This window comes from Temnothorax nylanderi, unplaced genomic scaffold, assembly GCF_030848795.1.
Source record: "Temnothorax nylanderi isolate EJ_2023f unplaced genomic scaffold, tnyl_v1.0 TNYL_tig0017_pilon, whole genome shotgun sequence".
NCBI classification, from domain to species: domain Eukaryota; kingdom Metazoa; phylum Arthropoda; class Insecta; order Hymenoptera; family Formicidae; genus Temnothorax; species Temnothorax nylanderi.
The window spans coordinates 1,755,945-1,773,170 of NW_027249079.1; the positions used below are offsets into that span (position 1 = coordinate 1,755,945).

At 42.0% G+C, this 17,226-nt stretch overlaps 2 protein-coding genes across 2 annotated transcripts in view; both read right to left on the bottom strand.

Moving 5' to 3' along the window:
- Window positions 1–207: 207 nt before the first annotated feature.
- LOC139768720 (uncharacterized) lies at window positions 208–12,403 on the bottom strand. The gene is made up of 4 exons (XM_071699209.1): window positions 10,705–12,403; window positions 10,412–10,582; window positions 8,116–8,325; window positions 208–7,540 (listed from the first exon to the last, which is right to left on the bottom strand). The coding sequence occupies exons 2-4, from the start codon at window positions 10,514–10,516 to the stop codon at window positions 7,454–7,456; spliced, it is 402 nt and encodes a 133-aa protein (XP_071555310.1). The 5' UTR covers window positions 10,517–10,582; window positions 10,705–12,403; the 3' UTR covers window positions 208–7,453.
- A 131-nt stretch (window positions 12,404–12,534) lies between these two features.
- LOC139768700 (junctophilin-1) overlaps window positions 12,535–17,226 on the bottom strand; it is a 29,027-nt gene continuing 24,335 nt past the window's right edge. Inside the window, exon 10 of the mRNA XM_071699165.1 lies at window positions 12,535–16,286. Within this exon, the coding sequence (XP_071555266.1) occupies window positions 16,227–16,286 (60 nt within the window). The 3' untranslated portion in view covers window positions 12,535–16,226. The remainder of the gene's footprint in view (window positions 16,287–17,226) is intronic.

Consider the following 17,226-nt stretch of genomic DNA (forward strand, 5'->3'; position numbering starts at 1 on the left):
GTGTTCGGAGTTCGGATTGTGGCACACTTCCCCCTTCTCCTCCACCACGCTGCGGTAAATTCTCCGAAGTCAACGAATACTCGAAAGACGCGTGAACAGGTTTGTTCCTGTCCAAACCTGTCTGCATGGGACTGTAACCAATCTGTTTACGTATAAGCTATAGCCGAAATATACGTGAACGCAAAATAACACAATAACACATTTGCGTCTTTTTAAAGAATATTCTTATTACTTTTGATATATGTATACTCTTATAAGTACATTTGATTACTTTTTTTAAGACAATAGAAGAATAGAAGAAATAATAATTTTCGTGTTGGAGATTTACAGCCGGGAGATTTTCCATTTAAGCCAGAAACCTAGAACAAAGGTGGCAAAATAACAATTCTGGATAATATAATAACGTTATTCGAATTCATTCGAACGTGTTCTCCGATTAATAGTACGGTATAGAATAGAGGGGAGAAAAAGACAAATCCACAAAGACGTTCTGCGTCTCGCGGAATTGCAGAACAGTCAAAGACAAGGAAATCCGAGCGTGCGAAACGCGCGCGCGCGCGGAGAAGTCGTGCGATTAATTCGCTCGTCGAGAGAAAGGACTATCGAGAGTAACGGTGCGGGAGGATATAAAGAGGAGCGGAGGAAGAGGAGGAAGGGGGAGAGCGTTTCTACGTCTCTCCGCGCTCTGCTGTTAGAAATGAAAGCAGCTCTCGGGAACGGTCCGATGCGATCGCGTATATGCGATCGCGATACACACGAGATTTCCTTTAGCTCTATCTTCTTTCCTCCCTCTCCTCGGACGAAGGTCTCAGCTCGGCTCGCTCTCCGCAGTCCGCTCTCGGTTCAGCTGTGCGCGCGAGCGCGCGAGTCGTTGGAGAGCCATGCGGGAGGTGCGTGGACAGAGCGAGGTCAGCTCACGCACGTGCACATCGTGCGTGGCGCTCATATAATATATGTATGCTCTCAACCCGTTCGATCATTGGCGTACGCGTTATTACGGTCGGAAGAGAACCTAGTCCGGTGTACGCAGCTTCTCAGATACAGCCGCTTTGAAAAGACGTTACGAGACAAAATTCCAAATAATCGAACGAGGGACAACAATGGTTCTCTGGCGGATGTGCGATAATTGGTTTCCGATTTTATCGCGCGTATCACGCGATATTCTGCAATCTGATATTCAGTAAACAGAGATCGAAAAATCGACACGATCGATTTCTCTTTCGTGTAACTACATGCAGTAAAGTACATACATAAATAAGCTTTATCGTATGAGTGAATTTTTATGTATTTTGATGTTAAATGGGGCACGTGTTTCCACTTTGCATGCTTTAGGTTGAAAAAAATGGGTTTGGTAAAAAGTCGATGAGTACGGTCGCCTCGCGTGGCGTTTCCTCGAGACGAGATACCGACGCGATCGATATCGCGGTTAATGACCCAGAAAATGCCGGATTATTTTACAATGCGAGCGCTGTTATACGGACGCGGGACGACGTGGGACGACCCGAATCGATAGATAATGTCTTTATTACCGCGGTGGCGCGATCGGGAGAAGAACGACCGAACTTTCCTGCGCCTGACCGTATTAATATTTATCACGAGGTGAATACATCTCTTTTTTGTGCCAGCCTCTCTGCCCCATTTTTCTAGCGGCTCCGTTACGCCATTGCCTCGTAGCGTTATGAGCGAAATTCTATTCTTGTTTGGGTTATCGGCCGCGCCTTTTATCGTTCGTCCGCATAGTGCCGGTGATGCGTAGCACTCTTTTCACAACGATCGTATAGCATAGCGGAAAAAGAATCGGGGGCGATAGGAGATAAGAAATGTCGCATAATACGTAGTGCGTCGTGCAAAGAGTACATTGCGCTCTCGATCCCACTTTCGAGTCTGTATTTCCCCGAATCTCGATTACGGTTTGATAAGATCCGAATTGCGTTCCTAAACGACCTCGCGGGCAAATATTTGAGAAGCGACGCGAACAGTTGCGATGATTATTTTTGGGTGCGCAAATCACATGTGCGCATTTTAGACGTAGTACGAGGCTGCGGCTGGATCCCGCCTGTGCCTAGTCGGGCCGAACAAAATGAAGGAATTACATAGAAAGATACTCAAATTCGAGTAAGCTCTCTTTGTCGATCGCGTCTACCTATAACTATTCAGAGAGATGCATATGTTTCCATCTTTTAAACATACTTAATTGAGTAAATATAAATAGCAATTAATTATTTTTATAGAAATATTTTCAGGAGGCAATAATTTCCAAAATTGATTATAAATACCGGATTGGAATTTAAGACAATAAAAAACGACAACAGTCCGCTTTTGTATATAAAAGCAGTTTATTTGAGCTTGTCGGTTGCAGACAATAATAAATCCTAGACCGGACGATCGTGTCTGCGCGTAAACGTCGCGAGAGCCGGAAAACGAACGTCGTCTAAAATTAGAAACCTATGTTGCGTAGGCGCCTTAGCTAAAATGATGTCGTGAGGTAAGGACGAACCGATCGGAGCATATCTCCTCCAGCCGTATCTCGTCGCAACGGTTGCACTCATTAGTCGATAACGACTGCAACACCTGTTCCTTGTTGTTTAACGGTTAAAATTAGAGTAGATTGCATTTCGGCATTATCACCTGCTCGCCGAGCATACGTCACGATAAAGCGGTCGATTTGATCGGACGACTGATTTCCCGAACCGCAAACACGATGTCGCAGATGCCGCTCGAAGCCGACTTCTTTGTCAGTTCAAACTGCTAAACCAGCTAAACATAAAGATAGACCGTCGTTTTTCACTGTCTAGGAGTTTCACAAATGTGGTCGATATTACTGTCTCCTAGAAACGTTTCACGTAAAAATAAATAATTACTTTATATACAATTCACAGTCGCGTTCAAAAGACGAAAGCGTGCGTCTCTCTGAGCAGTAGTAGGTAGCAGGTAGCAGGTATATATATGGTTGACAGAGGGTTAGTTCGTTCGAGTCTACATTCTTTTGTTCGGCCCGACTCTCTAAGCCCAAGAGAGATTCTCGAGAATCATAGGTTTTAATTACCTGCGTTTTCCTATGAATTGGGTCCTCGTCAATGGCAAACGGCGTTAAATAAAAATATCAGTGCTCATTGATAACGCTCGCAGTCGATATTGAGGCTATTCATTGATACTATTTTTCACTCGACAATCGGCCACGTTTCGCCTGATGCTCGCTAACTCGAATGACGTTGACACCGGTAATAGACAGCGCGTATTACAGACGCAGTCTCTCGCTCGATGTGTGACGCAACAGCACGATCGCGCAAAAAGCGGTAGCGTGTGCATGCTCACGCGGTGGAAGGATGCACCGCTGATTTACTTTCAATTTTTCCGTGCCGATCCTCGTGACTGGCTCGATTTTAACCAGCGCGGAATACGTTTCCGCTTTCGAGGCCGCTCCCTGAGACGTCTCAACGTGTTAGCCATGTGTATAACGAATTCCTTGTAATTCTCCCGGAAGTAATCTCTATTCGGTTGTTTCTCAACCGAGAAATATTACATAGCTACCGTAAGCATTTTTAATTCCAATACATTTTGCGTGCTCACAACGTAATGACTTATTATAGTACCTACTGCGAAATATCACAACTTTAAAGTCACAACGATCCGTTTACGATCTGAGCCTGGCTTCGGTAACTACGCAGATCCGAAGTTCTTAGTTTGTCGGTTTGTAAACATTGCGCCGTATAAACGTACGAGAAAACATTTACTTTAACGAACGCGATTAGCATACTCTGAATGTTTACCGCGTAAATCACCGTTCGATTTCGTTGCGATTTTCAACCGTGCTTCGGAAAGAAAGTGTACGTGCGTGTGTACATGTGTGTGTGTTATAGGAATAAAGGAAAGTACCACCCTGTGTATACTCTCGATCTTTTGGTTACACGATAAATCGTCATGCCACCATGGCAATTAAACCGTCGATCTCGTTTGCGTTCTTTTGCTTTTGCGACGCGGATGACAACCATACGGCAGGCATAACGAAGCCAAGTATCGTGATATCAATTACCAGAGCCGTTTGTCTGTTATGATACAAGTTTATTGAATCACTGCTTGCGCAAATTAACAATGGCAATGGGCCAGGTTCCAATGTCGCATATTTTCCAAAGTACCAAAACTTTTCCCATTCATGTTTTGTTTCAAATATTCGCAAAGTTTTTTTCAGTATGATGGTGATATGGCAATAATAATAGTAATAATAATAATAATAATAACGATAATAGTAATAATAATCCAAATAATTAATAATAATATAATAGTGTAATAATGATAATAATATACAATAATAACGGGATATGTGCGCTAATTGCGATAATAGTCAAGAGATATAACAAGTAAAATATACATATGTTCTTATGTATGTATATACGTAATCATAATATATACATATTATGATATCGCATTGTAAATCGCGAAACCAATTTTCCCATTCGTTAAATAAAACAATACGAATCGCGTAAATTTCCTTTGATTAAGTGATATGGCTTGTTCAGTGACAAAAATTATTTCCGCCTCGCTCTGTCTTGTCCCGACTCCAGTCCCTTCTTGTTCCCGATGGATGTTTTCCCCTAACGCGTTATTCAATATCAAATCTTTTCTAATTATCTCTGTCTGCGGTAATTAACTAATAAATTTTATATGTATTTATAATAGCAATATATATATACAATGCATGACCCTCAACGGTAAATGTGCGTAATAGATATAGTATCTATGCGAATGGACCTTTTGTGACAAAAAGCCGTCGGTCCTTTTTCTAAGCTGGAACATACAACTTATTTCGTGCCTACGCGTCTTTCTTCCGGTTCTTTCTTCTACGTGACCCTGTCCTCCTTAAGGATACTCGTTTCCTGTTACGCTGGCTTTACGTTTGACATGTCTATTCGATACTTGTCTTAGTTTAGCGTCCTTTCTTAGAATATAATATCGGAGATAAATTCTTTAATATCGACAAACAACCACATTACAGGTACAAACGTGTATCGCGAGATAGACGCCAGACGTAAACCCAGCATTGCGAATCTGACAATCCTATAAACGTTCATCCGACTTGTTCAGCGGACAAGAATGCTTTTTTCTTTTGTGCTCTTCGCAGCTTCAATATAGATAGCGTTGAAAATATCGTCCCGCTCTGCATCTCAATCGAACGCTTTATATCAACTTCGAATCACGTGCTCGCGCGTGAACCAAGATTTTCGGATTCGGAGCATAATTTGAACGCGATTGCGTATGTCGCCGATCAAATTTACCCTCGCGGAAGTACACTGGCTACGTCATTGGCACTGTCAAAGCAGAGGAATAGGAGAGAAGCTTAGTTTCGCTATATGAACAAGAGCGAGATTCTTCGAGTTAAAAGACGATCTCGACTTTCGGTGGTCCTCGCTTTCCGGCCAACTTGCATCCGAGAGCGCGCGAGAACGTTATCGCGTAATGTGAGAACAAAGTCTGCAATCGCAATCGGCGTTTACACGATTATTTACAAATTTATCTAGAGATATACAAGCTATGCCCTCGAGGCTAGAAAAATTACGGTCGCTCGAGCGCAGGAAGGCCGATCGTCGATATATCGCGAAGTCATGGGAGAGGGAACGCGGGATATAACTCTCGCGATTTGTGCGTTTTCGCGAAATACGAGATAAACGTCGGCGAGCCGCCGATATTGCGGATTAAAGAGCGTTTCATACTAGTTTTACGTCTCGAATAATAGCCACCAGATGATCTCGAATAATAACCACCAGTTGTCTCCTTCCGCGAGACATCTCATATTTAATCTGCCCCTAATTTCGTCACTCGACGCACTCGACAGACACTCGTTGATAAGAGTCGCTGTTTATATGTACAGAGATTGCGATTTTGCGTCTCGATGAACGATGTTATCGTGATCACGTGCGACGCGATTGTTACGATGTGAGTCACTCGCGTTTTCAGCGTTAATATTTTTCTTAGACGTAGAATGTAAAACGTTTCAGGGAAAACAACTCTTCGCGTCGACAAACAACAAGCGCGTCAACCTTCGATCTCTCATCGAAAGCTAATTCGTATTCGTAGCGAAAACGTTTTTCTCAACTTGTGCGGTTCATATCTGGTTGACACGGTTCACTATCGGGGAACTCCGTAATCTAGACGCAAGACGGTTCGACGGATTTCAAATTAATCTCAACCGTCGATATTCAACGACAGTAATTGTAACTATAATCCCGCGGGGCTCTCGTAAAAGTTCGAGGACTATAAGAACTTTCTACGTGTCTCTTCTGCTTACGGTAAATCTTACGACTTACAAATTTATCGTAATCGTCGTGGAACGCTATAAATGCTCGGATGCGCGTTAACGAATCTTTACATCGCGCGCGTCGGCACTATGGCTACAATTACAATCATTACTAAATTGTAATAATCGCTACTTTTTAGGGAAATAGCCGTAAGTACGATTCGGATAATTCGACCGTGAATGCCGTTTTGAATCGAATAGCGCCAGCCTTAATTAGAAGTGCTCAGCAAGCGGTTAAATCGTTCAAAAGTCGATCGTGTACAATTCGATCGTCGCTGTTACTGCGCTCGAGCCGATCGTCAGAAAAGAGAAAATTATGACTAGAGAAGAAGATTCGTATGTCGGATACGATCGATCGGCGGCCCGCCCGAGAGGGCTCGACCTACTCTTACAAGTAGCGTTATTAAAGTATTTGGTGTAAAAATAGGTATGATACACAGGCGTTGGGAGCGCGCAACGCGCTCCCCGTTTCCAAAAGACGTGTCGATGTCTCCTTCTCGCGCAAACGACAAACTGCGCCCAGGAGTCTCATCGTATTTTTTTTTCTCAAAAATTTTTGTCCAATAAATATCAGCCTGTCAATTAAAAAGGATTTAAGCGACAAATCTCTAAAACGTTTTATCAAAAAATCTTGCCACAGATAGGTCAAAGACCCTCGATGCAATCGTCATTTAAACTACTCTTGCAGCTCTCCTCTCTTTTTTTTTCCTTATCTCTTGACGCTGAAATCCTTTTTAATTTACAATATTCAAAGGCGAATCCGCCGTAGATCCCCGCAACACCTCAGAGGAACGTTCTCGTCTTGATGTCGCTCCCTCTGTTTCCTTGACTACTTATCGTTACAATCCCCTCGCAATCTCTCAAAATTCGACTACAGTCGCCTTCGCGCGACAAAATCCCCGCTGAGGCTGATCCTCTTCGAGTTCCCTTTTCGCGTCGGTTCCGATTCAAATATTCCCCCTCGTAGCATAGCACCGGCGCGGCGGCGCGTAAGACCGAGTGAATCGCTCGTGAAAGCCGTTCCCGGCGATTCTTGGTGCGGCCACACCGCCGTTTTCCTTCGAAATTCTGGCTCGGTGACGACCCAAAGCGTCGCGGCGCCACCGGGTCTCAGGTCACGTCCACGTTCACGAGTCCGTGAACCCGATCGTCGGCTGGCTGCTACGTCAGCAGCTTGAAGAACATCAAAGCTAGGGATATGTTGATGAACAGCACCAGCATCACGAGCTGCTGGCGGGAGAACCAGTCCTGAAACAGTACGGGACATAAGCGTTAAGCGTTTTTCTTATCGCGAGCCGTTCAGGTTCGCCGCGTCGCGCGTCGTCGCCGCGCGCCGCTCGGAATCGGAGCCAAGAATTCGGCGAGGACGCCGAATGATTCATATCGACGTTACATGAGCAAAATTGTCTCCGCACGGGTAACATAACGCAGCGGCCGCTGCGCGTTTCTGTTACTTCGTGTTTTTTAATCTCAAATATTTCGATTTTTATCATCGTGTTGTATTGAGATATCGGAGAGTACGAGAGATAATTTTATTTCGATTCCCTCGCGCGACTGCGAAACTGAACCGAGCGAATGTTGATTTCTAGAACCGCGCGAGAACCTATTATAGAGTCGTCGCGTTTCTCGTGGTGCGTTATATTTTTGCGTAGCCAAGCCGAGACGCAGGACTCGATCCGAAATAAACCGTAACACTCTGCCAAGTGCCGCTCCGTGTTCTCTCTTGTTTTTATGAACGACCGGCGGCGGCGTCGGATTGACGCCGCGCCATTGTCAACATCGACAAGTTTCGACGGTCAGGTAGAGACACGGAGGATACTCACTTTAACCTGTGGACTGACCAGGTACAAAAGCGGGTTTGCTCTGAGCCTCTCGCTCTCGTCGATCTGTCTGCGGATCTCCTCTCTCCTCATGCTGCTCAGGATACTAACTTCTTCCCTCGACAATGGTGCCGTGGCTGTGAGCTGGATCGGCTGTGCCACGTCCGGCAGTGACTTCTTTCGTTGAAGGGGCATTGCCGCCACCGGCATCGCCTGCACGAAGGAAATAAACGAGAAACAAAAAGAGAGAGATGGGCCTCGAGCGATGGATGCAAATTACTTATCGACACTATGTACATTGTATGTTTCAACGTCATATATAGCGTCAAACGGGTATACAGCGGAAAGAGAGAATAACGGAGTTATTATCAGGCAATAGCAATTACTTCTGAGTGTATTTCTTACAGGGAATAACGTTAAGTTAATTACTGGGTGAGGTCACGTGTTGGTTAATTTAATGAAACATCTATTTTTAATAAAGTCCAACGTAAAGTCTAAGATCGGTTTCGTGAATGTGTTATGCGTCAAGTTTATTGATGTGTATAATTCCAAAATTTGTTTTACACTCTTTTAAATCTTTTTCAATTTTTAGCTCTTAAAACAAAATTGATAAAATTATAAGCATTTGACTCGAGAATCAAGCGAACTAAACGTAAATTATCTGATGTGTTTGAAGAATTTTATTTATAAAGGTTTTTCTTTTAAATTCACAAAAACTGCTTATTTTTTCCGCTCTAGATGAGAAAATTCTCTTAAGCGAAAAATTGTACTCTATTCTATCCAAGATTATTAACCTTTGACATGGTTCCATTGTACTTTTTGAAGCTTTCGTTTTATATCAGAGCTGTATACACAAACGAGTGTTTCTCTTGTTCGAATTTCTGTTTGTTCGCTTGCGTGACGTCAAAAGTTAGACGGCTCTGTTTTATATCACTCTGTGAAGCTACCATTGAATTTTCAACTATTGACTATCCAGACAAGTGAATTTTTTTGTTCAATCTTCTACACGTAGTCAATTCACAGCTATGAGCGTAGAATTATATAATCACGATTCGTTAAAGAGCTAAATTCTTTCAAGTTTTATCTTCTTAGTAGAATTCTTCACGAAACCGATTTAAAATTGGTTAGAGCGTCGAATTCCCGTAATTACGTGTTTTGTTAAGTCAGCATTTCATGCGAACGCAACGGGTGGCGAGGAGAAAGAGTACGAACGGAAGGGAGGGTCTTTGGAGCCGTTCCAAACCCAAGAGAGACGAGGTTTCGAGCACCGTGGTGCAAGGGCCGAGGAGTCGAATCTCAGCCAAAATGACTCGTCGCGTCGACCTTCGCATTCTTATCGCACGATGAGATAAATCGATTTTTCCAAAGCCGCAGCTTTAAAGGAAGACTTATCCGTTAAAAATAAGATTTTAGGCAAAAAAGTAACGTAAACAAAATAATTTTAATTACAGCCGAGTACTCTGTCCTTTATACGAAGATTCATTCATATTTATCGTCGTTACAAAAAAATTCCGCACACGTTTTTGCAATCGTCGCGTAGTGTTCTAAACGCGTTGTATGTGGGGAGCTAATAAGTTCATTAAATATTGCATAATTATATACACGTTGCATTTCTTATCGCAATAATGTATACATATATAAGGTGTTAAAAGAGAATCAAGGATTTAGAGGACATATAAAAAAGTATAATTAATGTAAGGAGAAAAATAATCAGAAATAATTTTCAATTTTGTTACTACATCTAACTTACTTATATTTTTGCGCAGACCCATAAAATTTTTTTGTGTAAATCGATTCTAATAATTTTTTATACAGTTTGTCAGAATTTTTGCTCTCTAAGTCTTGATCTCATTTTTAACACCCTGTATAAGTCATGCCTATTAAATTGCGGCATTGCAAAAAGTCTCTTGTCTCGCGTTGAATATTTTCGTATATCGCATATCCTTATCTCTTACATGCGATCTTCTCAAATAAGAACAGTAGTAAAATAAGGCCACGCGTATTTTTATATGCGCCATATTTATGCAACCTATTGTATTTGCTGACTCTCCCCGTTTGTTATGACGCATTCTAATCGTAAACCCTCGTTCTTCGCTTCGTCGAGCGTGCGTTGTCGCTAAACACAATTGATTCCATCCCTAACGATCGCGCAAGCAAACATTTCTTCCCGTTCATTATCTATCTGTTGCGTTGTTTTTTTTCCCCTATCCTCACCCCGTACTTTCTTTTAAGGAGAAAATCCTCGTTACAGCCCACCCTGCGTGAACTTTCACGCAGAACGTGGATTTGCTCTGCGTACCTCCACGGGAGGTGCGACGATCCAGGACTCCGAGGCCCGTCTGGCCATCAGAGCGGGGCTGCATAGCAACGCCTCCTCCTCCTCGTCCTGCTCGATCCAAAACATCTCCGTTCTCACGATGACTCGCGGGTACTCTCAGAGTACATTAAAATCTTTTGGGTTCTTAACCACCTGCGAAGAAGAGAATCATTCCCGTTCACTTGGCTCAATTTCTCTTTTCTAAATTGCACTTTCGTCCCAGTGCACACCTGTCGATTCGATAAATTTTTCTTTAAAATTTATAGTGAACTCACAGCTCGCGTCGTTGAACATGCCCAGTGATGGTACAAGCAATTTTCTTCAGTTACCGAACTTTCAATAATCGGTATTATTTGCAAATGAAACCAGGTACGTGTACCGTGATTAAAGCTTACGGTTATAATTATTAAGTTGTTATTAGACTGTCACTTTTGTACATCGAAGAAAAACCAAGCGAACATTGACGTGACACTGTTCTTTTCGAATCCACGTTAAGTCCGGGGGATCATTCCGGAAGCAATAACATAGCCAGCTGGCGCTTCCGTTCACACCGGGCTTTCTCTTTCTTTCTTTCTCTCGACCGGAAGTGCCTTCTGAAACTGCGCGAGCGTCTGTTCGCATTCGAGGATGAAACCCGTTCGTGCTTATCTCTCGGCCATTTTTCGACGATTTCCGGGGCCAAAGGAGGCGAATCAAAGTGTGAATTACGGATTCGCAGCCTCCCGGTAAGGAAGCCGGGCCGCAGACTGAACGGCCCTGGCTAGCACGACCGAAATAGAGCGATGCCCCACTATCTTCGAAATAACTTCGCCGAGCGTCGCGACGCCCGTGGAGATCTGCGTCGGGACGCTGCCAGAACTCTGTCGATCCTCGCAGCTCTGTGATTTACGAGGCTGATTTACGACAGCGGATATGGCGTAAGAAAAGATTACTCGAATCTCAAAATTTGGCCCATAATTTTCGGTTTGCTGACGTTTGACGAATTATTCGGTTTCTCGTTCGAAAAATCTATTTACAAGTCGCCATCTTTTCCTAAATATTTTCAAAGTAACCAAAATTATTTCGAAATTTAAAATATTAAAATGTTAGGGGAAAAAAAATCCAAAACTCGCGCGAATTACAAGGTTTATCGTGCCATCGTACGAGACGGTCTTCGTGTGAAGCGCAAATCAAGTCCAAGTCCAGACCCGAATTATCTGACTCATGCATTTGGCATGCGCATATATACGGCGAGAGTTTCGGGATTTTCACGCGCCAAGAAAACGTCCGTCCCACTTATTTGCAATTTCTTTGTCTGTCATTTATCGCGTTGCGCAGCCCGCCCGTTGCTGCAGTTTAGTTAATCGTACCCGGCGAAGTAATTCGACTGGCATGGTGCAACGCTTTAATTTGCTTCGCTAATGGCGCGATTACCTCGAGGCAATTCTCTTATCGAATCGATTGTTTAATCCGGTTTAATTAACGCATGACCGTTAATGCTGTAATAATTTTTCATGGGAACAATTATATTCGCGTCGACACAAATTTATTTATACGCAATCAGATTAACATAACAATAAACAATGACGAATAATTAGTTTGCCGAGCGGTTTGTCACACTTGCCCGCGGAAAAGAAAACGTCAAATATACCGTAACTTTTGAAGCTTCTGCGATGCTTTTGCACGTCGTTGTAAAGATACGATACTATACAGTATACCTCAAATAAGGTATACCTTGACAAATTGTGAGAAATGATAATGAGGAAATTAATATTAAAGCCGGAATTTCCATGGCCTCGTTCACGAATTGCATACAATCGTGCAGCCTTCATTGTTTGCGATCTTTCTCGCGAATCTCCATATTGCCCACAATTTCCATAGAGCTCGTTTAAATATTATGATTGCGCAATTGAATCTCAGTCTCAGTACATTAACATCTTATTATGTGAAATGCACATACTTCAGCAGCCATCAATTGTTTTCCAATATTCAACTCGGTATTAATTTTTTCGTCTTAGCGAATATTACTATAATAATTAATACTTAAATAGCTTTCGTGAAAAAAGTAATAAAATTTTAATTAAAATTAATAGCTTCTGTGAAAAAGTAATAAAGGCAATAAGAAGTCCGATTTACGCGATGCTCTTTAATTTGTCATCAATAACAGCTTATACATGATATACATAAATACATTCAGTACATCGAATCAACGTTTGCAACGTCGTTGTTTGGTGAACGGAAATTGGTACAATTTCTACATTATAAGATCGACTTTCTCCGGAATGTAATCTGGAAATTTACCGAGTATGTACATTATCTATTTCGATCCTCGTCTCTGATCTTCTACATCTACGACTACATATCTACAAATAATGGTGCGTCACGCTATAAATAAGAACGTGATTATATCTGACTCGTTAAATGTCTAGAAAAGCTCTCGTAAGGTCAAACAGAACAACGCTTTTCGCAAGGTTGGCACTTGAGTGCGAGATTAAGAAAGGTACTATTTTCAACGTTGACGGAATGTCGATGCTTCCCTCGTGCTACCTCTCTTCCCGAACAGTCGCGTGATATCATACTATACTTGAAATTCGTCATAAGCGAGTAACTTGTGAACACATGGGTAGATTAACGGCTTAAGTCAAAATTCAAGTGTTTGTTTGGGAATGTTGCATTCGGAGTTGCATTTGCGCGCCATTGTTGCATTTTATGCGGACCCGCACAAATCGTAAACCCTTTCGCTCCGCATTTTTCTTTTGTGCAACCGTCATTATTGTCGAAACCATGATTTGTGACTTAAGGTGTTAACGCAGATATATTGAATATCTTGAATATCATTAAATCGGCCCTGTATGAAAATATAACGAGTATATTCCTTCATAGTTTAATTAAAAACTTCAAAGAGTAGTATCTTGTTTGTGCGATCTTCAATATAATTTCTATCGATTAGAATTTCACATTCCGATTGTATAGGCCGTTTAAGAGTTAGGCTCACAGTTACAAGTATATCGTTGGCAAAATCGATCGTTAAAGGTCTGCTTTTAATCTTATTATTGTACATAATTTCGCCATATCGTCTGCTCATAAATTCGAGTATTAGCCTTATTTACACAGGGAACATACTCAATATGTAACCTGGACGTCTTCCTGTATAAAGAATCATCGTATAAATGTATTTAACACAGGTGGTCATAAAACTCACGTTTGCAGTTCTCTCTTTCTTCTCGACCGTTCATTTCTCTCAGTATATATATAAAATAAGCTTTCGCACTTCGCACTTATCTTTTCCTTCGCGTTAACAGTAGGCGGCAAATTATTCTACGCGATGATTCATAGGCGTGCGCGACGTGCGTGAAACAAGTAACGTACTACAATATAACGCCCGTACATATACCTATGTGTATCGGCAACTGGCAACGGCGACTAACATCGTAGATTTAATTAGGCTCCTGCGTGCTTAAGGCTCATTTCGTATCGAACGTCTCTCCCCCGCGATTTACTTTCATTTTAACAAGTCCCTGTCTGTGCACATGGCGCCAAATATATAGACTCGAATTCACGACAAGCATGCGTTAGAAAAACAACGTCTCCAATCAGAAAACAGGAAAAAGAAGCGGCGTGGAGGTGGTGGGTATAAGTGAGTCTATACTCTCTTGTAAAGCTCGTACGTTTGCGATCTCGATGCGTAATAATATCTAATTAGCAGTCTCCCTCTCTGTAATAGCAATACTAATATTTGATAAGTCGTAAGTGTGTAAGACCATTTGGGTTGTGAGCCTGAATACAGCATAGCGAAATTGAACTAGAGCGATATCTGATAATGTAAACTGAGTGGTATCGATCGGTCGAATAATCTAGGCAAATAATCTAGGAGAGGTGGCTAGCGAGAGGGCTCAGAAGAAGGGTCGAAAGAGGCTTGAAATGTGGTTAAAGAGGGTTAAAATAGAATGGAAGAGCAAAAATGAATGGTCCCCGCCTCCACGCCGCGTGCTAGGCTTACCTTCCGAAGTCCGTTAATTAGCTCGGTTAATGGACGTAATAAGCGTGCGCTGACTTATAGCTCAGCTCCGCGCACATGTTTACGTTTCGTATATATATATATATATATATATATATATATATATATATATGTACGCATGCAATTAACGTAGATTGCTTAATCCTTGATTCGAATAGCTATTCGCAAAGAAGAAAAAAAAAGATCAAAAGAAACGAAATGTCACATGTAATGTAGAAGAGAATTGCGAACAAAGATTCGTTTCGCTTTTTCAGCCGCTTTACAAAGTGGAGAGCCAACTCGCATATCACTCCGATTTAACATAGTCGGTACTGTGCAAATATCTATACATATACATATACATACATCGTACATATACACAGACATGTACGTTTATGCTCGTAAGTGTAGTTTATACTCTCTGCGCGAATTGATAATCTTATTTAACTATTAGAGTGTACCGAGCGGAAAAAAAAATAAATCGGAGGTTATTTAGTCGCTTCGTCTCTCTTGCTGAAAGGAACTGTACACAGTGTTACATTTATTGTTCGTTGAACTGGTCCGTCGACGATCTCGCATGTTACCCAATGAGCGCAATAGATCGTATCTCGAATTGATACAATGAGGCGACGTCGTCGTTGCCAATCTACGTTTCCGAACACGGTTTGCGAAATCCACAAATCGCTCTAACACGTAATTCCGTTTCTCAACAGCGTTTCCTAACGACAGCGATCCTCTTTCGTGACCAAGACGAAACACGATCTAAGATATCTCGAGAATCTTTAAGCTCTACCATTTCTTGTCGGCTACGTTTTGATCGTCGTTTATTTAATCCTGGAATTAATTCATGCTCTCTTTATCATTATCAGCCGCTGTTGCAATAAATTAAATAGATTATACTATCTTCCTGCACTCTGGAACTCGTTGCGCAAGTATTTGTATGCTATTGATTAGTGCACGCTATTGATAAACATTAATACGCAGCATCAACACGAGTTTATTCCAGAATCAATGCCGATGATCAAAAATTGACGATAACTCTAGCTAGAGTTGTTCGCGTGAGTGAAATCGTGTCACTCACTAGGCTCGCAGTGTTCCCATAGAAAAATAACTCGGTCTCCCATAAATATGCATTGCTCATCTCGAATGCGCTTCCTTCAACCGCGACTCTATTAATGAGCGTCTTTATTGTTCGACATCGCGGCGAAGTTAACAGCTAATAGCGATCTACACCAGGTACAAGTGTCTCCTCCATCAAGCGTTACGTGTTACGTCCCATAACATAGCACCAAAATTTTTCACGAAAAATGTTATTAGAAAATTCTCTCATTTTCGTATAAGGCCCCGCTCTGGAAACCTGCCCCAAGTTTTCATCAAGTGAACGTGCGTAAACTGCGAAAATCCAACCGGAATCCGACGAGAACCAAACGAGTCGGTTCTACCCGCGAGCCTGCTTCCGCAGTTTTGCTTTAACCATATAATTAACTATTCGGACATGACGTTCAAGCCACCCAATCGCGTCTTTGTTAGTTAAGGTAACATCGGACGATACAGAGACTCGTAAATTCATAGAAAAATATCGTCAATGCGTGCGTTTAAAATTGCCCCGAGACAAGATTGGTTATATCGGAACTTAATTCGTTCTGAACTATTCAACGCCGGGATGAGTTGGGCGGAAACGGCGACCGGGGTTGTGCGCGGATTGTAATTTCTTATTATTCCGATTTGGCTCGAATTGCGACGCGAGCCTCTCGAAAGCTACGCTTCCTTGCCAACCGCTATTGCATAACATCGCTCTGTATACATATTTTATACTTATACTCATAGGGTTGCGCGGCCCTTTGACGTTGCGGCGAAGGCGGGGACCGTCCGGCCTGCTTCCTGGGATGGCATGCACAGAACACAGCACAAAACGCCACACAGTTACACAGAGAGACAAATAGAGACAGAGAAGAGAAGAGAAGAGATACAGATAGGTAAGGTAGGCTAGATAAGAGAGGCGAGTATGGTGAGAAAAATCTGAACGAGGAAAAATCGGGAGAGAGAATGGGGGTGCGTGTCGAGAACGCAGGCGAGGTGCAAGAAATATATCGTAATAAAAAAATGCAGTATAAAGGGCGAGGTGATTGTAATCGGGTTTATGAAAATAATTCCGGAATTGTTTGTCTGGAATTCGCAGCAGAATGACAATTTAACTAATATAGCGTATTTTTGATATCATTTTATGGCAGTCCTAGTCATTAGATTATGTATAATAATAACCGCCGGACATTAATGAATAATCGCTTGCGTTATTATATTCATAATTGGCCGGAAATTATTATTCATAATTCACTGCGATTATATACATAATCGCTTTATCAAAATCTTCGTAACAATGCGAAACGAGAAACATTTAAAAGATTACTTTTAATCGGGATTTCAAAAAGTCACGTAGAATTTCGTTAAATTCCTTTTGTCTGTCGCTTTCTGCTGCGAGGAGAATTTTAAATCTAATATCGTTCGATTTATACGTGCGATACCTTCTTGGGAATCATCGTAATAATATCGAACGATTGTTATCTTGTTTAACGCATAATGACCGTCGAAGTTATTTCCGATGCTGGTCTTGGAAAGGCGTCCCGTTTCGTTTCTTGGCAGAGTGAACGCCAAACAAATCGCTTCGCCGAATTGCATTATTTTTCCCCGAATCTTTGTAATTCGCGAGAAATTGACATCAAAATTTCATCCGCATGAGAAGTTGAAATACGTTGGAAAAATGAACGTCGCGATTCGTTCCAAGTGAATAAGCAACGATAAACCGTATTGAAAAGATAGCTGT

Bases quoted from the DNA above. Each gene is read 5' to 3' on its own strand.
- LOC139768720 (XM_071699209.1), bottom strand. From the start codon at position 10,516: ATGTTTTGGATCGAGCAGGACGAGGAGGAGGAGGCGTTGCTATGCAGC. The intron at 8,326-10,411 runs GTACGCAGAGCA...TCCTTCGTGCAG, and splicing joins TCGTCGCACCTCCCGTGGAG to GCGATGCCGGTGGCGGCAAT. The intron at 7,541-8,115 runs GTGAGTATCCTC...GTACTGTTTCAG, and splicing joins TGGTCAGTCCACAGGTTAAA to GACTGGTTCTCCCGCCAGCA.